Below are 27,944 nucleotides of genomic sequence, written 5' to 3'. Positions count from 1 at the left end.
TCCTGTAAAACGCGAGAGAGGGAAGGGACAAAAGAAACCGTATAATGGCACTATAATATTTAATATTAGGACATTCTATTGACAGCTTAAAATTTCACGCGTATATCACATATTATATACGTAATCATCAACATTCCCCGCGGCCTCACGCACGATATATCAAGATGCAGCTATGTTTAACGAAATGATGACGGTTCAACAATTTCACGCGCTTCCGATCGCCAACGAAAATTTATAATTAATAATACCAGAAAAACGTACGAGTCCATACGTTTTTTCGCAGCGATGATGTATTGTTTATGTATATTTTATACATTATGTAATCATAAATCTCTCCTCACTATAGTTTAACACTTTACAAAACTATATACACTAAAGCCATCTTTGTATCGTCTACAACGCTAGCTAGCAACATTTTCCTTTTCCTTTCATCTCTATATAACATGTTCTTTATATACATATATATATATATATATATATATATATATATATATATATGTGTGTGTATATATATATATATATATATATATATATATATATATATATATATATATATGTATATGTATATTTATATCGGCGCGTCTTCATACGCGTATAATAATAATAATTAATCGTCGCCAAAGTGCGTAACATTAGCGCGTCAAGATAAAACTCGTGCTACGCCAAATTCTAGCGCGAGGTGTACGATAATACAAAGGTATCATCTATCTGTCACTTACTGCTAATTGCTATGCAACTAGTTAACGTCCGTCGGTTGCGGTTTAATTATTCGTGTGCCCTCTCTCTCTCCTTCTCTCTCTTCCTTCCGTATTTTCCACACGACTCGCCGCTTTATCATTAATCCTCTCATTCCCGTGAGGCATCATCGATACGCAATATTATGCAATTAGCGGAGCACTTTTCATTTTGACGGATTATTTCATGCATTAATAATGAGGCAAAATAAACCACGTTTATAAATTATTGTCTTTATTTTGAAAACACTTAGAAATTATAATAATATATATATATTGTCACGTTATTGCGTTAATTAAATCTAACTAAAGCTCCTCAGATCAGCTGCATCTTTGACGAAATTAGAGAGATGTAAATTGGGAATGAGAGGATTAATCGCGACACACGCAGATTAATCGCGATAGCCGCATCAGACTTCGATTTGATGGACGATCGATGGACGAGCGGGTCGACAACATCCTCTCGATGAGCGCGTCTTCAGAACGACGCGATTACGAAAGGAGTCGGGTTAACTTTTCGCGTCAGAATGTAAAAGGAAAAGAAGAAAGAATCGTTCAAAGATCGAACCTTAGAACTCGCGCGGGAAGTTATCGGAAATAATGTCGCTTCTCGCAGAACCGCGGAGCAGAAAGTAATCCGGTGCCGAATGCATGTGATGCGTTACGTACGTAATTTTCTTTTCTCTTTTTTTTTTTACCACGCAATAACGTCAAATCGTCGCAAGTTGGAATAAACAGGGGTATTAAGGATCATTCGTTCAAACGTAACGGATGCGTTTACTCACCGACCGATGCGACGACGCCGCTGCCTCCTCACTGCGGACGCCGACGGCTCCATTCTTCACTGTTTTGCGCTGCGTTCGCGCTAATCGCGACTGATCGAAGCGATTCCGTCCGAGATCACCCGACGCTCGTTCCATGCCCTCAATCACGCCTTTGGAACACGGGAATAATGCAACGATAAACCGGGAATAAAGCAGTCGCTTTACAAAGCGATTTCGATGGTGTTACCGTGCGAGGTGCACGTCGAAAAATTCGAGAGGCGTCCTGCCAACTTGACGTGTCGGACATGCCAGAAGACGAAAGCGGTGAAAAAAAAAAGACAGGAAAATATCGATATAATCGTTAACCCCTTGGCTGTTAGGCAAAAAATTCTTGTAAGCCAAAAATGCTTTTGACGAAAGAGATAATAAAATTATAAAAATGATGTGCTTCTTGGGGGTTTTTTGAGTCGCTGAATCTAAATCTATATAAGGTCAAAATTTAAAATAACGGAAAAATTTATTAAATTCTTATAAATTAATTTTTATACAAACTGATGCGATATTTTAAATTTTTTGGCCGTCATATTAAATCCGTCATTTTAAATTAACAAATTTCAATTTTTAAAATGGAATTAGCAGCTTCAAAAACTACTCAAAACTTTTTCAAATTAAACCATATTTTGAATTTTTTGCTCATTATATTGAATTTGCCATTTTAAATTCTTGATTTTTTATTTTAAATTTGAAATTAGCGGTTTTAAAAATCTTGAAATACAAATTTTTATGCAAGTCAAACATTTTTTGTATAAAAATTTTTTGTATTTTTGGTCCGCCATACTGGACCCGTCATTTTAAATTTCGCAATTTTGATTTCAGATTTAAATTTTGCGATCTCAAAAACAAAAATATAGTATTTCATTCTAATTGCTGCGGTATTCTTTTTTGAATGTGCGGATATTTCCGTCATAGAGCAGTCTTGGCCAGTTTTATTTTTGTAGATATTTCCGTCATGACAGTCAAACAGGGTTAGCATATCAACGAAAGACTACATAAATCTTAGTTATAACGTAGACATATATAATAATACCGTCGCAGAGTGTTTTAATTGAAAATACGTGAAAATTACTTTCCCGTTTAAGGCTCCTGAGCTCTTTCCCGACATCTCATGAGATGTGACGTCAGAAAGCGAGAAATGTTGAAAATTAACACGTTGATAATTCTTGCGTAGTATTTCCAAATAAAAAGATATATATTTGCTTAAAATAACACTACAGATCACTTCAGCACACTTCGAAAATACTTCGAGTTGAAGTTAAGTCTACCTCTTTCTCTTGACAATTAAGGGGATCCTGGACCCCTATTCTGTAACTCTAACGACAGTGTCGGTATTGTTATGTCGTCCTTGCGCAGCTTTTTTCCCATATAGTATACATGCGCAACGACAACGTAACGATACCGACACTGTCGTTACAAGTTACAGAATAGGGGGACAGGGGACAATTACCGACAATTACAGTCAAAGCTCGTTCTTTGAAACGGCTTTATAGATCGCAAAATCCTTTTGCAGGAGTAAAATATAGGTACTAATGAAGAGTGGGATTAAAAAAAATTAGTGATGATTGAAAAAAAAATGTAAAAATGCTGTCACCTCATAACCTTATTTTCTAATATAAACAGTTGTATAAGTTATATGTACGAAATGAAATGTTCTCACTCTTCAGAATACGTGTACAAACAATAACGTACCTTTGAAATTGAGATTGAAAGCCTGGAAAAAAAATTAGAGCTTCGAAGAAATCGTGCATATTTTCTACAAAAATATACACGCAGTCTAGTAAGCAGAGATGGCGCAGCAATCGAACAAAGACAGATGTCATTTCGTTAGACAAAGACAGATATAGGAAAAACAAAATTAGAAATGTTGACATTATCGGCATCGAGGAAGTTCGGTCGTCATGAATGTAATACGAAATCTAGTCATGCGCCTGCGCACAAGCCTGTATCGTATCACATTTGTTTTACGGCTGTTTATTAACCTTCAAGGGAAAGAGGTAAACTTAACCTCAATTCGGAGTATTTTCAAAGTGTGCTGAAGTGATTTGTAGTGTTATTTTAAGCAAATATTTTTTTATTTGGAAATACTACGCAAGAATTTTCAACGTGTCATTTTTCGCTTCTGACGTCACATTCCAACATGGCCGCGACGAGAACTCAGGAGCCTTAAATGACGTTATGCATCGGGTTCGAATGCGTCTTTACCATCGGCAAAAATTGTTCCCGCGATAACACGATAGAATTCGGCTTTGCATTATTCGCGTTAAATCACGCGACAGCAGTCAGCTGACTTTACTTTGATATTATTCTAGTGGAAGTTTTTGTTTTGACTCCGACCGGCCGACTCGAACGCGGCGTGTTTACATCGACTCGCGCGTAACTTCGCTCTGTCTGCGAGTGTAACGTGTAACCACTGTAACCAACTGTAACCACCGCGCGAGGTGAGACGAGGTGGGGAGACGCGCATTGAGAGTGTCGAGAGTCGAGACATTCGTTGAGCCGAGCCGAGCCGAGCCGAACCGCCGAGTGATTACCGCCGCGTACTTTTCGGCCGAAGACGAGATCGCGCGTTCTTCGCGACTCGCGACATCGTCGATCGACGTGCATGCCTGCGGTTAAACCACGCGGTCTCTCGATTCTCCATCGACGATCGTCGTCGCAAGCAGCGGGTAACGTGACCGACGTGAAGTTGCCGTCGCGTCGTTGGGACTTTCCTAACGGATCTCGGAACTCTCGAAAGGTTTGGTGAGCGATCGGGTGGACGACGCGAGCAATCTCGTTTCCCGTTATTTATTCGTCCAGACTCTGGACTCCAGAGTGCATCGTCCGCGTTCGCGCGTCGCAAACCAGTTGAGGTGGCTCGGAGTGGCAAATCGAGCGAACGGAGCGATAATTAGCCGGCGCGAGCGGTGATCAATCTATCGTTTCCCGATATTCGCGATGGCGTTTGGTGGCTCTCGGAGTGGTAGCCAGGCGTTATCACATTAATTAGCGGATGATCGACGCGGCTGCGATATCAGTTCTCGCGCTCTCCACACGTGTTCGACGAGGGAATGGACGAGGAGTCGACGGACGAGAAAACGACGGAGGAGCTACCTACTGTGGCCGGTGAGTGACCCGATTACTCTCGTCAATGATTACATTCGCAAACGATCGTTACCCAGAATGAACATAATGTCTCGATTTGGGACATGCGTGTTGTCTGAGCAGTTCATTCTGACCCCGACGATTCGTTACGTTATCGGTAATCGGCGTTCGATGTTTTGCTTACAAAACAATGAAAAATATAGTTTTTTTTTCTTTCAACTATCGTTTAGCTGGCAGTGCAATTTTAACGACGTTTCTGTATTCTTGTAAAGCGCATTTTACAGTCACGGGTCTCCCGTTTGATGTATCGAATAACCGTCGTTAGCACGCGGAAGCGTAAAAGGTTCTCCAAGGTTTGACGAGAAATGAATCACAAATTACGATCGGATTTATATACCTTTCGAGACTGATCGCGGGAACGATCGAGGCGGAATAATCGGAGTAATCGGAACGACATCGATTCTCTTCCAACGCGACAAGTTGGATCTATTAGGAAACGAGGGATGGGCGGGTAAGTCGGAGGCAATCTTGAGGGCAATTTGCTTCCTCACCCTTCTTCTGTTCTCGCAAAAATTCAACGACGCAACTTATACACACGTTTTGTCACTATTGTCACTAGCGCTCTCGTCTTTTAGGCTTCGTGTGAATATTACGCCGCGTGTTTCCCGGGCCGGGCGGAATGCAATTTCGGAGAGAGGACAGGGAAAATGATGATCATGAATATCTTTCACGTTTCTACGCGCGATGACACGCCGCGCCGCGCCGACGCGCCACGAAAATCCGACCGTCTTCCGTCGCGAAAGGTCTCGAGACGTGAAAAGTTAGACTGGGAGATTCAGGGATCCTAGAACCGAGTTCCCGGATCCTTGGATCGCGCCTCGTCGACCGAGGGATATCGATGCCTGTCTCTCTCAGGTCTCCGCCAGGAAGACCTTTTGAGATCAAGCGCCGACTCGAACGGATCGATCCCGCTCGTAGATCTGAAACCCTGAAAGTGAATTTTCCTCGGAATAGCCCGAAATTGATTAGGAATTCGACATCCATAGATGTCAAACGTCTGGATCTCAGATCAGATCTAGCACGCGCAATAAAATGTAATACGCAACAATTTTCACTCGCTTTATACCTTTATGTCTTTATATCTTTATTATACTGATGGCGTCCTTAGGCTGCGGGTGATAATACGCACTTTGAACGATCGCTTCATTGTATACGCGCGCGTAACTTTGCACAACTCGACAATCGCAAGAATCATATCGCTCGACCAATCGTGGATTCGCGGCAATTGGAACAACTAGATCTTAATTCAGCGTAGAAGCGACAGTGCGCTGAACTTTTAATTGGTGCACATTTTGTTGCCTAAGTCCCGTCAATTTTTGATAGATCTGTCTAGATTTTCTAATAATAATAAAAATATCTCGCATTTCACGGATCCAAGGGGTAATCCTGTCCATTCATCGTCAGCTGTAATCCACAGTACATTGTTTTTTTTTCTTCTTTAAATCTCTGTTTACGGCGATAATAATTATTATATTTTTTCGAGGTTACGAGAATTGAAATCATTTTCTCACACCTTCCGTAATAAACACGACAGCATTATTGCGTTTACTACAAAAGTGTCGCACTTACTCATTTTATATCTAGATAAATATATATAATTGCAATTTATAAATGCATGCGGCAAACGTATACATAAATACTATTTCAACAATATTTACAATTTCTGCTCAAATCGCGAAAACATACTATAAAACAAAATGCTTAGAAACGCTGTATAAAATAATGTTACAATATATACGGTGGCACCGGATCTCGCAGACTTTTCAAAAGTGCAACTTGCAAAATACGAATAATTTATGCAAGTCAATTTTTTCATTGCGCAATAATATTTTAGCAATATATACTATTTTAGAAAGATATTCTGGACTTTATTCGTATCTACCGTTTCGCCTACATACGCTAATTATGCGAGCTAATCACATTTCCGTTCCGTCATATCATACAAAGTGTTACCTCTTCCGGATTGACCGGCACTCGAAATAATTGCCATTCCCTTCGCTGAGGAGTTAATCGCAACGTCGGAATAGCAAAGAGATGTTATTTGTGTGTGTTTCAGAGCGTTTTTGCGTTAAATATTAAACATTATTTAACGACAAAACTTTCCGAGCTGAACTTGCAATTCTGACAATGGTATGCTAAAAATGTAATCGATGTACAGCCAAACGTCGCAGTTTCAAGTTATACAAAATACGGTATGACGGATGCGCTCAAGGTTGCTCCGTCGCGTCGGCTCTGCTGCCGAATAACGTAGCTTGCTTTTGTGATTAACGGAGACGAGATCGTGATTCGATATAAAACTGAATAAATAATTACTACAATCGCGATTAACATTTAGAAAAATGTACAATTTATTTTGTCATAATTTAAAGCTTTAAGGCTTAGAAGTTGTTCTCGCGTTATTCTAAATGTTTACGATAATCGTTCGTTGCAATTTAATAACAGTAAAATTATCTTATCTGTTTCACTTAACTCACTTAATTCATTTTATGAAATGTCAGGACTATTTTCGGCAACAGAGCACGAAGGATATATAGCTTGCGCGCACCTCTGCGTTATTCGACGCGATATGAGAGAGAGAAGAGGTCTTTGGCTTGCGTGATGGATGAATATAATATATATTTTCCAAGATTCAAAAGAGAGCGAATATATACGCGATGATATCGGAAATTATTTACACAGAATAGCGTCCCTCTTAGGCGAGTAACGTTTTTTTTTTCTTTTTTGATTTGCTCCATGGTTCCTCCGTTGCTTAGAATTCGCTTTTTCTCCAGCATCCGAATTCTCTCGTCTTCCGTGTCTTCTCAAAGTTTTTTGACTACGACGCACTTTTATCTCGGCTTGTACAATAAAATTACGCGGGCGAATCGAAAAGTAATTCGTTACCGCTATATGACGCGAACGAAATCGTACGGTATAGTAAGTATATCATATATTAATATTTTCTTATATCTCAATCACGGGACATGTGTTATTTCTAGTCTTATTATCGGCTAACCTATCGTAAGAACTTTACGATACTTAAGTTGAGCTGCTGAATTAACAATACGATCGTCGTGAATATTTTTAGAGTCCTTATATGATTACACTCGCGTGTCCAGACCGTCGTACTCAGCTCGTTGCACTCAAATAATTGTCAATGGAGTGTATCTCGCATCTGTTTTACACTCGCTATTGCACGTAGAAAATAAACGCAGATACATTCTTAAATTCGAAGAACTTTGAAGATAAATTGTCACCTAAAGATTCGATATTCAGTTCGTTAGAAAAACTAGTATGCGTTAGAACCACCATGTTTTTTTTTCACGTTCGTTCGTTTCCCATCTTTTCGTGTAAAGTGCAGCGTAATTAGGCAATCGTTCTTCGTTCCCGTCAGTTTGATTATCCTTTCCTCTCGTTGAGAAAAAAACGAGGATTTGGCCGTCAGAATCGTCGTAAGGTTCGCGATTGAACGCGAGACAAACACGTCGTCGGTAATTAGTGTAATAATTATGTATCGTTTTGGTATCTTAAAACTATACACGAAAAGACACCGATAAGATACAGATAAGAGCACAATGCATTTAATTTTAAATAGCCTCTCCTTCAATTTTTAGCGTCGGATCGGAGATCCTGGGGCAGTAACAGAATCAGAGATCCGATAGCAATGGGCATTTAGACATCAATATTACTTAGATTCGCGCAAACATGTTTTATTCTTTTTTTGTTGTTGTTGTTTAATTCGCGACTCGCTTAACCGAGGATCAACGAGTGAAACGCCATAAAATCGCCGTAATCGTCGCCGATATGTTAATCAATGCGACGCGATTACGACAACTATAACTGGCGAACTATAACACGAAATAGACACTTAATATATATCAGGTCACGATAATTTTTTCAATAATTAATATCGAACGCTCGTAAGACACTGCGTAAAACACGCTAACTCTAGGCGATAAGTCTAATTGTAAGTAAGACGAAGGCTTAATACGTGCACTTAAATAATGTAACGCGCCGCGCATTGGGATACATAATGTATTTCGGGAGTAAACGAGATATTTTGAGAGTATCTCAATGCGACATCGTCAATCGCACAGTCTGGTTAATTAGAGAAGCAATTACGTCTCCAAGGGTGAAATCGTGTTCTGTAACGTAATACATCGGGATATCGGAACGTAAAGTTTCGCGAGGTGTGACTCGCGGAAAAGTGAGGTATCCGGGAAAAGCGCGACCATGGAGAGCGGCCAAACGGCTCAAATGGCTAGCACCCTACGAGCGCGCGTTTGCACGTAATACACGAACAGAGTATAATGAGTTCCCAATCCGCGCACTTGAATTTACTTCCTACTTTGCTCGGCGATACATCGCCGTTTTGAACGTTTACTCAAACACAGAGAGAGACACGATATCTATCGCTACTTGTCACGCGACACATCTTCTAGGTTTCCTAGTCTACGTTAATCTACGTCGATCTACGTTAATCTACGAACAACATTGGAAACTGCGCTCTAGTTTTAAACAATAATGCTCGCGATCTCTTTCTTTCACAAGTCACAAATAATCGCTTTGCTCATTTCTTTCAACGTGGCTCGCGTATACCAAGGATGGTACAAATAGTAGAGATTAAATAACTCTAGTAAAATCGGAAAGGACGAAAGAGCTCCAAATCCTTGATCGTTAATCGAGATCTAAACGGATCCATTTCGATGATCTCGAGCAAACGAATCGGATCGTTAGGTTAGGTTAGGTTAGGCCTTACGTACAATATAAATATAGTGACTCGATGCAAAGTTAGAGACTAGACGTCGATGCTCGTTTTTCGTCCCGCGACATATACATATATTTTCGCGTTATCGATTCTATCGAACGAACTGCTCGCAATCTTGCCATTGCACGCAACATCGTGAAAATCTGTCTGTAAGTATTTGAATGCTATCAGTACTCTCGTGCGACTGCAAGGGTGCAGTGGGTGCACTGTCATTTTTATTAAATCCTCGAACTGCTTCCGCGTAAGTAAACTTTATCCTCAAAAGATGCTTGTGTCTTGGCTTAATTAACGCAGCGACCGAAGCTTCTGTCGCGCAATGGTCTGGACACGCGAGCTCAGTAAAGTGGATTAAAGTGGAAATCGAATTTGTGAATGTTGTAAATGTAAAATGCAAGATTTAATATCAACGACAAATTACAAGTAACCTAAAGTCGCATAGGTTTTTACATAGGGTGCATCCACTCTACAGTTTTCCCTGAAACAGACAGTGAGCGCTCCGTACGAATAAGAACATTATTACTTGAGGTTATTACTTGAGTACGGTGAGAGGAAACTTTTTGGAAGCGATCGTCGCGACAGCGAGCGTAAGCGGTTTTTTTTTTTAGGTCGGGTCAGGTACTTACTCATCCTCCCACGGGCATACTTCGTTAACATTATTGTCACGCTTCTCCCGAGGCACTGCCTGCGCCACCGCTGGTCGGTCCTCCTGTTGGGCGTCCGGTTCCCAGACAGGCATGACCTGCGTCTCCTCGGGCAGCTCCTCAGTCGTCGCCGGTTCTTCGGCCACCGTCGACACATCCGCCCCGGTGTCGGCCCGCGAGTCCTCACCCTTCAATTTCTCCTCGGCGACAATCTCCCCCGCGTCCTTTGCCGTGCAGCTCTCGCTCCCATCCTCGTCGATGTTCTCCATCGTGGAATTGTCGCTCGGCAGGTCGCCCACGATCGCGCTGATGCTGATCAAGGGCGCCTTTGCGGTTGTTCTGGGGGACAAAAACGGAATCTCGTTTCTCGATCGTATAAGCCTTGGGTCTCGGCGTTCTCGCGAGGAACTTACTTAGGACTCGACTGGCTCTCTTTTTCGACGATGGCTTCCGCGACGGTTTCCTCTTCGGGCACTATCTTTTCCAGAGACGATCTCTCTTCCAGCTTTTCGACCACCCTTTCCACCACCGCGTGGGAATACTCGAATGACTGCTGGGGCGACGGATAGTTGCAGGACGACACGGACGCGCGACCTATCTCGGCTAGCCTGATACGGCCGCTTGCTGAGCAGGTAGAATAATTTCGCGTTATCGTGCTGGGGCCTGAAGTCGATGTACCTGTGCGTTTCAAAATCAAGAGAGGGATAATTTAGAGGCTGTACTCTTACGTCGCATTGCCGCGTTGATTATCGCGTACCGACCTACGCTACCGCTATGCTGCAAACTACACGACTTCCGCAATCGCTCGGAGACGTCCGCGATAGCAAGGCTGACGTCCGACGACGAGCTGCACGAGTCTAACTGTGCGGAATTCTTCCGGGAGGCACGCGCGGCCTCGGCAGAGTACGTGGTTGTCGAATAGCCGCCGCTGTCCCACACGTGTCGAGTCTGATCAGCTGACGCTGTCCTTCCAGAGGACGCGGTGTCCCCCGTTCCTCCGGGTTCCGTGCTCGGGCCCGGCACGGCCTCCCATGGACATACGTCGTCCATAGGGCGAACTACCACTTCCGTCGCGCCAGCATCCCTGACAACAGGAACTTTATTATATTTAGTTTTCACCATTTGCTTAAAGGCAGAGATACCACGCGCTTCGTGTGCGTGTTTCGTGTGTTCTGCGTATATACACACACACACACACACACACATATGTGTATATATATATATATATATATATATATATATATATATATATATGTATATATGTGTCTTTTACCAACATTAGTCGGTACATGCATGCGGCTCCATTCAACGACTAGGGAATATGGTCTTTATACATATAAATATTGCAAGGGTGTTCCGGAATTATCCCGCTCGAAAACTCCGTAGCGGAGCAGAGATGAATAATTTCGGAGCATGCTGTAGGGATCTGGGCGATTTGTTCTTTCGTGGAATCGTTTCAATCGGAGTTCTTGTCGCGCATTCGAGTAAACGCCAGGATTTTAACATTGTAAAAACACTCTTACGACACATCGAAAAACGTAAATCACAAAAAAAATTTTTGTAACGTGGAAAGAGTTTGTACATATACTTTTCTTGCTGTGCAAATAATGTGCTCGACAAGTATCGCACGTATAGGTAATGTGTTATACATAAAATATTACAGAGATATATGAGCACAGAGGTATAATAAACTTGATACACAATATCGGACGACACAATATCGACATCAAGACAATTATACAGAGTGTCTCAAAATACAAATAACACAGGTCAATAACAGTTGTTTTCTTTACAGGAGAAAGAGAGACACGCGTTTATCGAAAGATCGAAAGAATAGGTAATGAGCTATTTGTCTGTGATAACGTGTCTTTGAGACACTCCGCGGACGATGGGTATTTGATAGTATTCAAAAACACTGAGATTTATCAAGGAGAACGGGCACAATATTGTCATACAGTACTATTACCAATGATACACGCTTTACACACATTTTGGTGAGTTTTTCATAAAATGGATTTCTTTGATAGTGCGAGAGTTTTCAAACACACCGAGATAAGAGGGTCTGCCAAAGTCTGATACGAAGGTACAGCGGAGCGGCGGGCGCGGCTGTGCAACGGAGCGCGTTAATAACTCGTCCTGCCCTCCCTTCGGGTATCTCGGACCGGACTCGTTCGAGCTCGATCATTATTTCGAGATATGCGAGAGCCGCGGCACGGGGAGACGCGAGTAGAAGGCTCTATTAATTAAGCGCTCTCCGCGCGCGCCGTCCGCTCCTACATTTAATTGAGAAAACCGTGGTATGTATCGGGGGTGACTTACTGAATACTACGTGGACTAGGCCTCGAAGGTATCTTTACGAGTCGTGGTAGATCTCCCCTGAAAATACGACGCGCACGAATAAGCCTATCATCGGCCACGTCCACCCGATATCGCGCGAACTGATAACATGCTAAAAGCGCAAGAAAATAGCCCGTATCTCGCCGGACAGAGTGTAGGACAGAGAGAAAAATTCTCTCTCGGAAACCCTACTCTCAGGCATACCCCCAAACCCCGAATACCTGTATGGGATGTCGGTGAGATTCGACTGGCTATGGGAATGCGGAACTCGCGGTGCGGAAGTGACGTCGCGGACGCCGCAAATCGCGAGCTCGTGGGCGCTTCCGGACAGGCTCCGGTCGCTTCCCCTACGTCTGCCACCACCGCTGCCGCCACCTATATTAGCGTGCTGCAAAGTGCTAGACGTTGGTGTCGAAGTGGAGGAAACTTTCTTCTTGGCTTGGCCGCCGAAGCCAAAAAATCTGGAAAAAACAGACGACAGACGGGATACTCCTCGATACGGTTGTATTTTGCGTAATACGACACGTGATTCGACGAGAGCTTACCTCTTCTTCTGCAGAGGTTGCACGCCCGCAGCTAAGAGATTACGATATTGATCGGAACGAATAAATCTAGGGTAGCAGTCCTTCTTTAGCAATAGCGTATATACGTGCTCCGCGGCGGAATCGAACGTAAATCTGCTCGGATTTTTCATCTCCTGATGAACCTTCTCCATTGTTTTTCCATCTATGTTGATTTCGCAGGGAGCTCCAGGTGCCAGGAATTCTCTGCGTGAATTTTCAAATGTCACGGTTACAAATAGATTGTTTTTTTTTTCACAGAACGAAATAACATAGCATAGCATATAAATACAACGCGTACCTAAAAATTTCGTTGACTTTGTCAGGTATTTGTGCTTGAAAACTATGCCTGAGATCTTTGACCGCCAGCCAAAATCTTATATTTTCGTGACTGTACTCCTTTCTTAAATAATTCGTGAATTCTTGTAAACCTGTTGCGGCAGAATAGCGCTCGTGAGTTTGCTTGCGGAATGAATATGTAATGTTCTATTAATGCGATGGAAAAGTTTTACCTGTAGGATCAGACATAAGTTCTTCCATCGATAGCGCCCATCGTTTAACACGTTTCTCTGTAGGAACTTCCACTCTAGATCGGCGTAAAAAAGTACATTATTGAAATTGCCGCGTTCCATAGGTGCGATATCAGATTTCAATTACTTACAAGGGACTATTCAGTTGCCAAAACATATGATCGTCGGTGATCCATGGATTGGAAGGTTGCGGCTGTACGAACATCGGATCGTATTCCACGTACGTTTCAAAGTATGATTTAAAATTTTCGATCGCAGTCGAAACCTTTATTCTCGTGCGTGTCAAACTGTTTCGTAGAAGGGCCACCTGTTACAGTCGTACACGGGCATGTTATGTACGGGGAGATTCAGAACGGTATCGAAAACATTGCCGATCGATATACATATAATTGGCGCTCACCTCACGTTGTAGATCGGTGAGAGTGCGTTTGCGTGACGGAGGTCGTGGAAGTCCAGGACGAAAACGAGTGGGTACGGGCACGACTTCCAGGCTACTGAGACAACCGGGTGGCGGCCGATAGACTCTCCAAAATGCTCGTTCCTGGGAGTCGCTCACTATCTTGTCGCCTTTCTTGCGCTCCTTGGATAGGCGTACCTGAGCCCACACAATCAGCAGCATTTCAAGGAGTCACGTGCTCGAATATGCGGAATGGGCATTTACGCGGGACAATACTCCCGGTATGCTATTGATGAAAATTAAGCGTGCGATAGTAAAGAATAGTTATTCACCTGTTCTTCCGCTTGTAGCTGTATTATGTCCCATTTGTTCTGTAAGTTCTTGCGCAAGCTGTTCAAAGCTTCCTAAAGATAGGGACGATTTTCTTTTATGAAAGAAAGTCCTCGAAATGTGAGTTTTTCGATTTGTGTTATCGCTACGTAATTAGCAACGTAAATTTACATACGATCTCATAATCCTCGAGAGCGTGACGTTGTTTGTTCCTCAGAGTTCGTTTAGCCAGATAGATTGCGTACTCCACGTTGTCGGGGGTTCTATGTTGCCACGGCCAATAATAGGGTGTCTACGCGTATTAATTTTTCAGATAAGGATTAAATGATTGCGGATAAGTCGCGCAAGTTTTATCTTTTAATTACTTTTGAATTAATTACTCTGCGACTCACCTGAAACCTATACAGAGAGCTATCGTCCTTAACAGTAAGTGTCTTGGAGTCATTCACCGGGAAGAAGTAGCCGTACTGGCATAGTTGATTAGCAATATGGACCGCCTCTATTGTCAAACATAATAATCCATTTTCATATCTGAAGAAACGCTTATATCGGACAGAAGGGTCTCTATAAGGGTCTCGCTTAGGGTCGTGCAGATCACTCAAACAATGCCACATTACTCTATCATATTTTGGTTGAGTTTGTCGGTTCGCACAGTTTTTTTAGCGGACATACATCGAGAGTTGCTCACAATAAAATTATCGTTTTATTTTTTAGGAAACTGATTGTGCGTTCTGATCGGTGCGATGAGCTTTCTTCGAAGAGGGCACCAATTCTCGCTCCCTCTCTCTCTTTCTCTCTCGCTAAGTGATTATTAACGAATGATTAATTCGATTAACCTATCGTATAGATAAATATCGATTCATCGGTATTTCCATAAACATTATCCGCGAATTCCTCCGTTATTTCTCTGAGTTACGAAGACATTTATTCTCTAAATTCATTCGACGCAAATTACGCTCGCTTCGCGACGAAACGGGACTGTAATTTACGGTCTTCATTTGCATGGCCGCGCGAACGCGAAAAAAACCGCGAACGAAATACAGAAAATCCGCGGAAAATTCACCGTTTCTCACGAAACAGCTGCAAATTTGCGAGTTCTCTCATTAATCTCTCGTCTTTTCATTAACCAGCAGTACGGATAATTCATATTTGACTTAAACGAAAGAGAATATCCGGTGTAGTGTAGAATATGTGGTTAGTGTATAATCGATATTCTTTAAAGAATCGGATGCTATGAAGCGAAACTATCGATAGTGTCTCATTAGCATATCCTCAGGCAGAGCGTTGCGGTTGAGCGTGTCGAGGAGACGCCGCGGCCGAGCCGAGCGAGTGAGTGAGCGAGGGAAAGAGCGACACAGCAGCGGAGAGCCGGGAGAGCCAGCCGGCAACGATCAGTAGTAGACATACGAGCCCGTACCTGATTCTTCGATGGCAAGCCGGTCCATCAGCCACTCGATGAGGTCGTAACCTGCAACACGCAGGCAGCCTACTGTAGTGTCCTGGCCGTGATGGCCGCTTACGTTTACTCCACAACGCAAGTACCGATGGCACTCACCCATGAACGCTGAGGGAATCGAGGTGAGAAATTGTTTTTGGCTGCGCACGGGTACCCCTCTCTCAGGGTCTTGCATCTCCCGCACCAGCCCCTCCATCTGCGCCAGAGATCAAACGTGACGATCGATTATTATTACGATCAGTTAGGACTCCAATAGGGTCCCAAGAGACCCTTTAATTATCATGTTTGTAGCGCCGCGACTAGGAAACGATTTATTTGCGCGCGAGAAAAGAATATACCTTGTCGAAGGCGTAAGGCCTGTGAACGCGTGGCTCCTTCTCTTTTTGTTGTTGATTGCTAGAGGCCTCCATCGCGATCGAGGCGGCCCTCTGCGACGCTGGCAGGAGCGGTGTCGATATCGATGGCGGAGGGGGCTGGGGAGCTGGGCCGGAGACGGGTCTACCCGAACTCCATGGGGCTCTGGCCCCATCCCATCACTCCAGTCACCCCCGCACGCCCACTGAAACATCCCGTAAATTGTCCTTTTTATACCTCCTTCATTTATTTATCTCGTTTAAATGTAACAGACACGACAGAGTACATAGACATAAGAGAATTTAATTACAAACTAAATTTCTGGAAAAAAAAAAAACTTTTTATTCTAATATATACCGCGTAACATAGCTGTAACGACGATGTAAAAATGAAAAATTGTTGATCGCAATTCCTGTTTTGAAAGCTGCAATTTTTAAGCGAAATTTTAACATCCTAATACGCTTACAATTAAAAAGAAAGCTGCTCATGTATAATTTGAAACTCGCTTACATCTCTATATCTTTCCATTTAATTATTCATGTTTCTCGTTTATTATACGTATATATACCACGTATATAGACCACAAAGAAATTTTGCGAATAGAATCGCATACATTTCCGTTTAAATAACAGTTATAAATTTTGCTGCAAGTTATTGAGAAATTAGATCCTGCGCGAAAATGTAATGGGCTTTCAGGACTTTCGAATTTTTTAATCTTATCGGCTTTCTCAATTTCTTCGATGCCTGCGGTATCCGCGAACTTTAGGAATTTTAGGAATATATATCTACTTGACGTTCTTAAATAGCTACCTTGATCGTATATCTCTATAGTGTGTTCAATTTTTAACGTTTTGTCTTTTTGATACACTTCGCCAACGAGAACTCTCATTATTTATCAAAGCATATCGGATTAAGAAAAGTCGACAGGAATATCGGATACTTAACTCACAGAAACTTTCGTTCGTATATTAAAAGGCACATTTACCTAAGCTATTTTTAAAATCGCTAGTGATGACAATATATTCACCGAATGTCGGTGGCATTGATAGATATTCAACACCTCTGTGCAGTTTACCCTCTAACATTCAAGAAAATGAACGACTCAGAACTACATATCAGTTACATCTATATAAGCTCTGGAAGTAAGATTAAAATTTTGGAGTTATCACTGTGGACAGAAAATTAAATTTTTTTTTTAAGGCAAACTGAGTGAAAATGTTCAATTTTGCAACTCGAAGTTTTTAATTATATTTAATAAATTCGAGATTCGAAAGCTCATTATAATTCCGAATTTTTTTTTATTCTCGTAACGGGACGGCACAGAGATTTAATCGACATGCCTGAATATTGATATAATAAGAAATTGTAAAGATTTTATCGAATAATGTTTTAACTATTGCAAGCATCGATTTATTTTTCGTGTGTGCAGCAATCTACACCACTGAAAAAAATGGTCTTGCAAGTACAGTAAAAATTTTCTGGGTGCAAAAAATTAACTGAGGTAGATAAATGATTAGCCAATCTGTGATATCGCGTAAGTCTTACACTTAATCAATCTAAATGACAGAGACAGAATTTATATCTGAACTGTTAGTGAAATGTAGAAAGACAGTTTTTCTGTGGTGCCTATCCATGTTAAGCACAATCAGACCTGTTAGAAAGTTTGACTATGGTACACAGAAAAGATTAGCGGCAAGCGAGAAAAATAAATATATGATCCTCACACCAACAGTTTGTATAATGCATCCAATCCGTCTAGCTCTTTTTAAGAATCTCTCGCGCTCAACTGTTTCACGTGCATGATGCAAGACTGTGACAGGTTCAGTCATGTTCAGTGTTCGCGCGCAGTGAGCAGCGTAAGTCATCCACCGTTTTCGTCGTCATCGTCGTCTCCCGGTCGTCGAGTTTTCCCTCGAACGAATATTCACTGCCAGTACTGAAAAGCTATAGTTTACGTCACGTGTACTATAGATTTTCAGTACTGGCAGTGAACACAGCTTTCGTTCGAGGGAAAACTCGACGACCGGGTGGTGGAGACGACGACGATAACGACAACGGTGGATAACGGCGAGCCTCCGATCCACGCCCAAGACTGATTTTAGGGCTAATTTCTTCACCGTTGGATAACTTTATCCTTCGGTTAACCTCACTCTTCATCTCTTTCTAACTGTCCCCTTAGAAAAAGATGAAGAGTGAGGTTAACCGAAGGATAGAGTTATCCGACGGTGAAGAAATTGGCCACGAATATGTTGTTGTATTATCTCGCTGCTGCAGTTATAATCGGCAGCTATATTTCTCACAAAGATCGTTCTAGCTGTAGTATCGAAACTCATATTTATCTAATGCAGTGATAAACATTTGGTAATGGGATCTAAATTTTCCAGAAAATATTACTAGAAAGTTGCTGCTATAAATTCTATATGTGGCAAACAATATTCTAACAGATACAAAAAATAGCGATACATTTTTGTTGTGCCACCTAGAATTCTAACTACACTTGCAAAACATTTTTTTGAGTGACGAAACACCAGACCTGGTATCGCATGTACCATACAAAATCGTTAGTTGGATAAAAGCATTTTCAAACAGATCATTTAGTTCGAATAAAAGAAAGCCGGGCATTCTACCGAAATCCATTCTACTTCCGCCTCTCAACTTCCGCGCGATTTCCACAGCGCGCAAGTACAACAGACTGCGACAATAATAAACGGCAAATGGCAAATGCGCGCCGGTTCGACGCTATAAACGCTTTCTCTCCAGTAATCTTCGTGCGCAATGTTTCGGGTTGCAGATGAAGATTTACTTTATTATATGCCGCTTTCTCGTAGTCGAATAAAAATCCCCCGCGGTGCTTCCCATGAATCCGGAAAGCGTCCCGCCTCGACCGAATATTGGGAGATTCATAAGACAAGATATAATCTGGGCTTTACGGTCAACTTTTTTTACGAAAAACCTTCCAGTCCGGAAAATCTTCGAGAGATTCGCGTCAGGATAAGAAAAAGAAGACGAAAAGCTTTTCCATGAAAACTTGCAGGACAAAAAAAACCAAGCCATTAAATTTAGCGCTAAAAGTACGACAATACAAGTTGCCCGAAAGTTTTCGCAGCGAATGACTCGCGGAAACGATACGAACGCAAAGTTTTATCGTAAAAAATGACGCTATGACGCTATATCGCGTTACTGATGGTATCATATTACTTATGATATCGCGTTACCATCCTACTGATCTCTCAAACAAAATGCAAGGTCAACGCAAATCGCCATCAAGGCCGATACGAGATGTATCGATGAAAAAAACGAGTGCTGTCCTAAAAATGGAGATGGCTTTGTGCATGTGCGATCAGGTGTAGTCGGTAGTCGGGCAGTCAGATACAAAGCCGCTGTCGATATATCGATGTATCTCGGGTTAATGAACCCGGACCTATTCGACTGGCGATAATAGGGATAATGTTCTCGTCTAGCTAAAGAGAAGGCGTGTGGAGAAAAGGAAATGTAAGATACACACTATCATGGAGTTATGCAACATCATGCTGATATTTCAGGTCCAACTGTTGAAATTACTTAAACTCGCGTTTCAGAATCTGCTCTTTCGTACTTCTTTTGACACGTTGGCTATCGAATTTTTCTGTTTTCGACGAAATAAGTTTTAAGTCGGTCGTTCTGCGGCATTTGTCACAAAACTTTTGTCTCGCTTCCCTCACACCCGAGCTTTAAAACTGAGGAATCGGTCTTAAAGGAAGTGTCGACGATACTCGAGTTTTCGGAAAATGAGAGAAATTTGAAAACGCTTTTACACTTCAAGGAAGCGTGAGTAGGGAAAAGATAGAACAAAACGAGGCGGCTGAATTCCAATTGGAAAGCGCTCGATATAGAAAGAAAGGGAATAGCCAGAATATCAAAATGAATCCCCAAATGACCTGAGGACAAGCAGATGCGTGGGCGGAAGCACGTCCCTCCCCCAGCATCCTCGCCAAGCCTGCACTCTCTCTCTCTCTCTCTCTTCGCCTGCCAATTTACGTGCTAATTTGAAATCGATAAGTCCTCCGGCACGTCCTCAGACTTTGGGGACGTACGTTTCTACGAATTATTCAGTGCGCGGAGTTATTAATGTCCTGCTCAATTACAGGCGAGTTTTCAACGACTGGAGGAAATCAATTAACCACGCGTGGCGGTGTCCCACGTCGCGTATCGTTAACCTTCGCCTACCGGCTGGGATTACAACGGTCTCGTTTTCTCATTTTGTCCGTAAATAGTCGGTGTAACGCGTCATTAGGTCGGAGCGGCTGTTCGCGTCCGAATCTGAAAGTCCCGTCATTATTTTGATTCGCGCATTGGGGTTTATTTGATCTGAATTTATATTACGTAATCTCCAGTTTATTTAAGGGATTTTGCATTGCCTTTCCGTTCAAATTGATGGCGTAACTTCGTTATTTTGTGTCATCGATAACTGATACCAAATATGGAATCCAATAAGCCAATTTATTAGTGTTCCCCTATCAGAGAAATAACTCTGCCAGGCAACGCATGGGATAGATTGTATATCCTATACAGACATTGTTGCGATATCAATAGTTTATAAATTAATTGTTTTATTTTATAGGAAACTTAATTAGCTGTTTTGAAGTAGCTATTTTGTTTGATAAGAGAATATGTATGCGCGGGCGTGCGTGTTTTTTTTTTAATTATTTAACATTTACTATATACTTTTTAAAATTCGGTTCAGTAGAATGTCAAATATTGATTTCTCGTCACAAAATCACTATAAATAATTAAATTTATTATTAAAATATAACATACTATAAACTGTAATTCGCTTTTCCAAATGTGTCCAATTACGCAAATGGTATCGTTGACCATTTCCTTTCTTTTTCCGAAAAAATCACCGTTGGCCAATACCAGTGTTGGCCATTCTCGTGATGTATGTAAATTCATCATATGAAATATACACGATATCACATTGGTCAATGTTGTCATATACGTATATCGTGCAGAGCCGGCTTTAGATAAATATGGGAACAAAATGCAGCGGATTCCAATAGTAAAGGAAAAGAGGGAAAATTTCCTTTTCATTTTATATATAGGGCATTCCATGCCAAATCGACCAGGGTTTGACCCTCGACCTCTCGGATTTAGTCGACGATTTTTTGTGTTATTGTTCCACCTCTAAGATGCACTCTGAATTTTTTTTAGATTTTTTTTTTAACAATTAATTTAGTTATAATTTTTTAAACCGACATATTGATGGCCTTAATTTCAAAATCTGAAAAAATTATCAAAAATCCTGTGTCACATATCAAAATTTTTAAGCCTAGGCCCAAAGTGGGCCGGCGTTTGCTTCTAATTTTTTCGAGCTTTTTTCGAGTTTTTTTCGAAATAAATATTGAAAAAAATTATAAGCAGACGTCAGTCCACTGTAGGCTGTTGCTTAAACATTTTTATATACAACACAAGATTTATGAATTTTTTCAAATTTTTTTGAAGCGATTTTCCAAAATAAAAAAAATGCGTCGAAAAAATCTGAAAAAATTCTCAAAAATCTTGTATTGTATATAAAAATGTTTAAGCAACATCCTACAGTGGACTGACGTCTGCTTATAATTTTTTTCAATATTTTTTTGGGGAAAAAAGCTCGAAAAAATTAGAAGCGAACGCCGGCCTACTTTGGATCTAGGTTAAAAAATTTTGATATCTGACACGGGATTTTTGAGATTTTTTCAGATTTTTAAGGTATTCCTTTCATGACACCAAAGTCTTAAGAATTAACTGATTTTTTGGTACGAGAAAGTTAAAATGCATATCTTTACGCCAGAAAAAAATTAAACCACATTACCGAACATATAAAGAAGAATTATGACTTTGAAAATTCGATATTTTATATGTGACGTTATCGAAAAAGTCTATTTTCCACATTTCAATGTAATAATTTGTTTATCAAATATGTTAAGATATTAAATATTAACTGCGCTACATATTCGCTAAACTCTATACTTTCGATAGTGCCGATAAAAATACAGAGTCACCGAATATTTAAACAAAATATTTATGTTAAAAGTTGACTTGAAATGTGGTTTATAGATGAATATTTTTAATGGCGACTTTCAAGGAATTGTTTGGCAACGCTGCAAGCTGTGCGCTCATGTCACACTTCAGTTCATCATGTACGGTTTATTATCAACTTTTATTTTCACAAATTGTCCCTTATTTTTGCCCACATTACTCCTCACTTTATGTTTCTTATCACTCATTATTATTATAAAATCTCTCTTTAATAAAAAGAAAATGTCACAATATTCTTTGATTAATGAAATTGACACTTACATTGACACTTTTGTTATCAACTTCACATTTTACAATCGGCGCCCTGAAAAGCGCAGCGTTGCCATATTGTTCTGACAGTAAAATTTACCGAAAAATAAAAAATTTCTAAATACACATAATATTTTCACTTTTTTCTTATAATTAAACATAATAATCAATTATAACTTGATTTTATATAAGTTTAATGCAATATACAAGAGTTTGCTGAGGCCCTGCTTAAGCGCCTACAAAATACGCTCCTCCGTGAAAGGAATACCTTAAATTGTGGCCATCGATATGTCGGTTTAAAAAATTAAAACTAAATTAATTGTTTGAAAAAAAATCTAAAAAAAATTCAGAGTGCACCTTAGAAGTGGAACAACAACATAAAAAATCGCCGACCAAATCCGAGAGGTCGAGGGTCAAACCCTGGTCGATTTGGCATGGAATACCCCTGCATATATTATATTTAATCGTAATGTATTTTTCATCACTATCCGTTGTTTCGTTATTTCCACAATCGCGTCGTTTGCGAGACGATAACTATCACTCTCAAGTTTTATACGGGCTATCGCGACATGTGGAAAGTGCGTGAGGGGAAATCCGAAAAAATCGTGCTTCGGGTCAATTCCAAGAAAAGCTCGAATAAGTAATATCAGTGGGAGAAATCACCGTCTTGCAAGAAGAAGGCCGTCATAAAATTCCGAGGGAAGCGACACCAAGCTCGCCTTTCTATGGGATTAACTCTCGCGGAATTTTCTCTCTCTCTCTCTCTCTCTCTCTCTCTCTCTCTCTCTCTCTCTCGACGGGACTTGTTTCCCCCGAGAAGCTTTGTGCGGCCGATAACGAATTTCCTTGTTTCCTATTCAGACGCGGGACATTCATCAAACACGGGGAAAGCGTGGCGCGGCATTAACCCTTTTCAATTGTGCGAAGAGGAGTAAAATTGCTGGCTCTTCTGGATTCCTCGGATTCTGGGATACTTGAATTCTTGGATCCTTGGATTCTCAGATGCACGGATTGCTATGCTCGGTAGGACGAATTCGAGAAAAGTCTCGTCTTCGGATTGTCCAATTGTTTGCCGATTGGACGTCGAAACCTCGTCAAAATCATTTAATTTATCGTGTAAACAATTCGGAAATACACATATTCCGCAAGTGACAAAGCCGCATAACGAACAAAACGAATAAAAATAAACACGTTTCGCGCCCATTGTTTCCGGCACCCGCGATATAATCGGTCAAGCCCAAGTGACGAACCCGGGGCGGGGGCGAGTGTTACCCCCGAAATAGCCCCTAAATTGATTGAATGAACGGTTCCGCGGAGACGACACAATTTTAGTCTACTTCTTCTGGGTCGCTGCCATGCGATGCCGTGCGGGCCGTGTCAATAAATAAAACATCAAAATCGGGACTCAGCCCGAAAGCGCGCCCAATCTCGATCGCACCTCGCGGAACAATAGCTGCGATAGATTCAAATTTTAATTAAATTTTTACACCACGAATTTTTACTTCACGCCAAAGAGAGAAGCAATCGAGCTGCTTGAGCCGATCGTAAGATCGTAAGTTACAGCTTCACGATTGTTATGCCGATTTAAAAATTGTACCGTTATATTTCGTTTCGATCGCGCTGTATATTTTCGCCCGTAATACGAGGCGTAATAATAATCGCGGAAAAGGATTAAAAGCGCATTTAATTAAACTGTTATTTCTGCGATTTTGCGAAAAAAGTCATGATGTGGTCTGTGTGGGTGTCTCTTTGGGCGAAAAGCGAAACATCCTTGAAAGTTACTTGTGACATTTAGGAAACAAGGAAATATAACTTTGACAAGACCTTGTGAAGACTTAATCCTTTTCGAATTACGGCTTTCTCATCGCTGACTATAATTTCACAGATTGTATGAAACTTGTTCATACCGTGAATACGAATTGTAAAACAGTCGCAATGTTACATTTACAGCTTTTTCCGCGATCTTCTTCAACTACCACGGATTTAATTCTGAGATAGACAAGATGAATAAGCATCTTTAAACGCCGAAACGCAATCAGAAACAAAACTTGGTTGATAACTATCCCTTGTCCCTTAATAACGGCCCGCTTAATCGGGGATGAATCATCAGCCCTTGAAAAGTCACGCAGTAGACAGGTGGATTCCAAAACGGGCGCATCGATATTGCATGATAACGCGAATTCCAATTATCATCGCTCCGTCGACGTTATCGTGTCGATACTAACAAATTAAGGCACGCTTGCACAGCGAATAAAAATCGATCGCTGTCTGTGGGATATTTGCCGGTTTAATTGCCGTGCATTGCGTCACAATGTGAATCGGCCGAATTTGCCTTGACTCAGACTATTAGATTTCCAGGAATGTGAAGCGATACAAAAGAGCAATACATTCAGCATGCAAATAAGGCATATTGGATAATCAAAAGTTGACGATATGCGATAAATCACGCAAACACAATTTTCATATTGCCGAAATTTTCCACGTACTTAATAGGAACATTTTAACATAATTTTGAAAAAAATGTTGTCATTAAAAATTACGTTTATGGTATGTAATTACTAATTGTAATTATCGTCAGTATTCTTTGCGCTCGGCATATGTTTAGCTGGAGATAATTATCGTGAAAGGTACCGAACGACGTATATACCTTAATATTTCAATACTGCGTTAACAGTATGATAGGACATCCGAAAAGTGCAATGCGTCGCATGAGCACTATCACCTTACACTATCACTGCGTTGGCACTGCCATAAATGCATCATCGTCCTATCATTCGGCAATTCTGAAACGTCCATCGACATATACGTCGAAATAACGGGAGATCCACGTTACCAACACTTGTAGCACTACCGTAGATGAATCGTTGCCTATAGTTTAGTATGATTTACAGGAACTATAGAGAATTGATATTATAATATTTCTATGTACTGACATTCCGATTATTAGCGCGCGAAACCCTTCGGGTTAGATAGCGCGCTCAGACCGCCATGGTAGATTCTTCGCGATTTAGACGAGACGTCGCGTCGGGGCGGTACGAAGAAAACGTTGGTTTTTGGATTCTGTCGAAAAATGGTGGGCGGGGGCTGAAGAAACATATTTTGAAGCCGTTGCTATAGTCGCACCCTTCTACCAATGTTTCTTCAGCCCCCGCCCACCACCATTTTTTGACACGTTCCGAAAACCAACGTCTCGTCTAAATCGCAAAGAACCTACCACGACGGTCTGGAGCGCATATGTAACCCGGGGGGACTTCGCGCGCTGATAATTAAAAGCGCACGAGCATCCCCCCTCTCCCCCGGGGAACGGGCACATGTCGTAATGCATCTCGCGCCTTTTCGACGACGATGCCGGGCGCTAGGAAATATGACGTGGCCCGATCGAATGGTCCACTTTTCGCATCGCTAAGCCTCCACTGCTGTGGTCGATATTTATTGCGCCTCGGCCGAGGCCGAGGCTCGCGGCCGCACCGAAGAAACCGACTCGATCGCCTCGCGTCCCTCGGGCCAACTGTTAATCGGCCTGGAGGAGGAAACACGCTCTCTCTCTCTCCCTTTCTCTCTCTCTCTCCCGCTGTTCCCTCCTCCGGTTAAAAATCGCCTCCTCCTCCCCCTACTCTCCCCGGCTCTCGATCGACCCACGCCGATTTAACAGCCGCCACGAAGGAGGGACGATCGTAACATGACGTTGCTGGTGATGTCGCGCCACTACTGACGGTCGTCCGTTTTCGGGGACGTGGACTCGCATGCTATTGTCATCGTTCTCGTTCTTGTCCTCGTCCTCGTTTTCATCTTCGTCATCGTCGTCGTCGTCGTTGTCGTCGTCGTCGTCATCGTCATCATTGTCGTTGTCACCGTCGTCGAGCAGACAATTCACTACGGCATTTCCACGAAGAGGCCACTCTCGCGAACGATCGCGCGTTACGGGAGGAAGGGAGAGTGACCGACGGGGTACGATACGGCGCGGCGCGTCCGCGAGTATATTTCCCTCCCTTATCCTATCGTCGCGTCACCCCGCTGCTTCGATCATCACCGCGGCACCCAGCAAGAGGAAATGTCACAAACTTTGCTACTCACTCGACGAGTCAGGGCAGTGGAGCTTCATGAATGCGTCTCCCAAGTGCGTATCAGGCCATCGGAGCACGGCCGAGCTCGCGGCCCTTCTTCCACAGTTTCAAGTCTAAAGCCACTGTCCGCACCGATACGCCGTTAAGGCAGCACCGCGCGTGCACACACCACCAGCAGCAACACCGCCGCTGTCGCTGTCGCTGTCGCTGCCGCCGCCGCCGCCGCTGCCGCCGACGCCGCTGCTGCCGCCGTCGCCGACGCCGCTGCTGCCGCCGTCGCCGCCGCCGCCGCCGTCGCCGTCGTCGTCGTCGTCGTCGTCGTCGTCGTCGTCGTCGTCGTCGTCGTCGTCGTCGTCGTCGTCGTCGTCGTCGTCGTCGTCGTCGTCACCACCTCTACTGTTGCCGCCGCCGCCGCCGTTGCTGCTATGTCGAGCATATTCTGTGGGGGTAGGAGATACGAGAGGAAGAGATAGAAATGTACGAGTTAGACAAGGATAGACCGTCAGATGGTAAGGAGAATACGACCACAGCGTTTGCGCGAGAGAGTAGAGCGGCAACGACGGGTGGGTCAGAGGGGGCCAGCACGCGGAAAACATGCGCGCGAAAGAGAGGAATGCGAGAAGACGGCTGAAGGGTCGAGCGAGAAGGACCTAGCTCGGGAAGAGGGGAATGGTCGAAGAACTCGTTGGTGGCGCACTGGGGCCCTCCGCCGATGCTGTACCTACGTACATATGTGGGAGTTTATACGGAGTATCTATGTATGCACATGCGAAAGGATGTACATGTGTCTGACTATGGTTATTTCCTACTCTCGTGCGCTCCCTCTCGCCCGAGGCGTGTTGGGGGAGTCACGGCTCTATGTGCTCTGTGTACAAACGTACGCTATTACGCATATACCAGCGAGCGGACCAGAAAGGGATGAGGAAAGATCCAAAAATATGCGTATGCGCGCACATCTTTCCTCCTTTCCCTTCTGTCTCTCCGCGGGACTTTTGTATCGCTTCTCATCGCTCTTAAAACCGCGGGCCATATATCGCTCTCGTAACCGTTGGCCTCGTCGTTCCCCGCATTCGGCCGCACCCTCTCCACGCTGGTCGTTTTCCCCGGTCATCCTGTCCGCCTCGTTGGAGAGGGTTGCGCGCGACCGATCATCAGCGGAGATAGCCGAAGGCGAACGATCACGCGAGAGTGGTGGCTGGATGGTGGCGAGTGAGGACCGAGGTCGTCGCGGACGTGCTCACTCATGGGGGTGAGTTTCGAGTTCCACTGTTGGATGTCGGAGCCAAGTTTCGGGCCGGTCCTCGCAAACTCCCAGCTATTGTCCTTCCAATCGTTGGACAGGCCCATGGTTAGGGATGGGCGCTACGAATAACTAATATCGGGGTCGATAGGACGCTCCACACGAGTTGCGAACTTTACCCGAAGCGTAGATAATGGAAATCGGACCAAGAACATTGATGGTTTCAATCGGGGAGGCAGCGATATAAGTTTACGGTATAAGTTTACGCAAGCCGCGTACATGC

General features: G+C 42.7%; 2 protein-coding genes across 9 annotated transcripts in view; one reads left to right on the top strand and one right to left on the bottom strand.

The window, feature by feature from the left end:
* Positions 1-42: 42 nt before the first annotated feature.
* LOC139819721 (uncharacterized) lies at positions 43-26,792 on the bottom strand. 8 transcript variants are annotated; one of them, XM_071789336.1, is made up of 18 exons: positions 26,432-26,790; positions 16,036-16,256; positions 15,797-15,893; positions 15,659-15,709; positions 14,634-14,740; positions 14,417-14,533; positions 14,245-14,315; positions 13,915-14,116; positions 13,646-13,821; positions 13,497-13,570; positions 13,286-13,415; positions 12,970-13,191; positions 12,646-12,885; positions 12,407-12,463; positions 10,849-11,171; positions 10,501-10,765; positions 10,070-10,426; positions 43-9,921 (listed from the first exon to the last, which is right to left on the bottom strand). In XM_071789336.1, the coding sequence occupies exons 2-18, from the start codon at positions 16,105-16,107 to the stop codon at positions 9,861-9,863; spliced, it is 2,622 nt and encodes an 873-aa protein (XP_071645437.1). In that variant the 5' UTR covers positions 16,108-16,256; positions 26,432-26,790; the 3' UTR covers positions 43-9,860. The 8 variants fall into 8 exon arrangements, with proteins under 8 accessions (XP_071645437.1, XP_071645438.1, XP_071645431.1 ...); XM_071789337.1 differs by having other exon boundaries at positions 13,915-14,109; positions 14,244-14,315; positions 26,432-26,789; XM_071789330.1 differs by lacking the exon at positions 26,432-26,790 and adding exons at positions 25,005-25,251; positions 25,572-26,238 and having other exon boundaries at positions 15,659-15,893.
* The window catches only part of Mical-like (MICAL-like protein), a 73,845-nt gene continuing 49,866 nt past the window's right edge, over positions 3,966-27,944 (top strand). Inside the window, exon 1 of the mRNA XM_071789322.1 lies at positions 3,966-4,660. The gene's annotated coding sequence lies outside the window, so the exon portion shown is untranslated. The remainder of the gene's footprint in view (positions 4,661-27,944) is intronic.

The sequence above is a fragment of the Temnothorax longispinosus genome, chromosome 9, assembly GCF_030848805.1.
Source record: "Temnothorax longispinosus isolate EJ_2023e chromosome 9, Tlon_JGU_v1, whole genome shotgun sequence".
NCBI lineage: Eukaryota > Metazoa > Arthropoda > Insecta > Hymenoptera > Formicidae > Temnothorax > Temnothorax longispinosus.
This window is presented reverse-complemented; position numbering and strand designations above follow the sequence as displayed.

Excerpts from the sequence above, each read along its gene's own strand:
- LOC139819721 (XM_071789329.1), bottom strand. The coding sequence starts at position 16,107 with ATGGAGGCCTCTAGCAATCAACAACAAAAAGAGAAGGAGCCACGCGTT. Across the intron at positions 14,117-14,244 it reads CAGCTACAAGCGGAAGAACA|GGCTCAGGTACGCCTATCCA; the intron begins GGTGAATAACTA and ends GCTGATTGTGTG. Across the intron at positions 11,172-12,406 it reads CCTAGTCCACGTAGTATTCA|GGATGCTGGCGCGACGGAAG; the intron begins GTAAGTCACCCC and ends TCCTGTTGTCAG.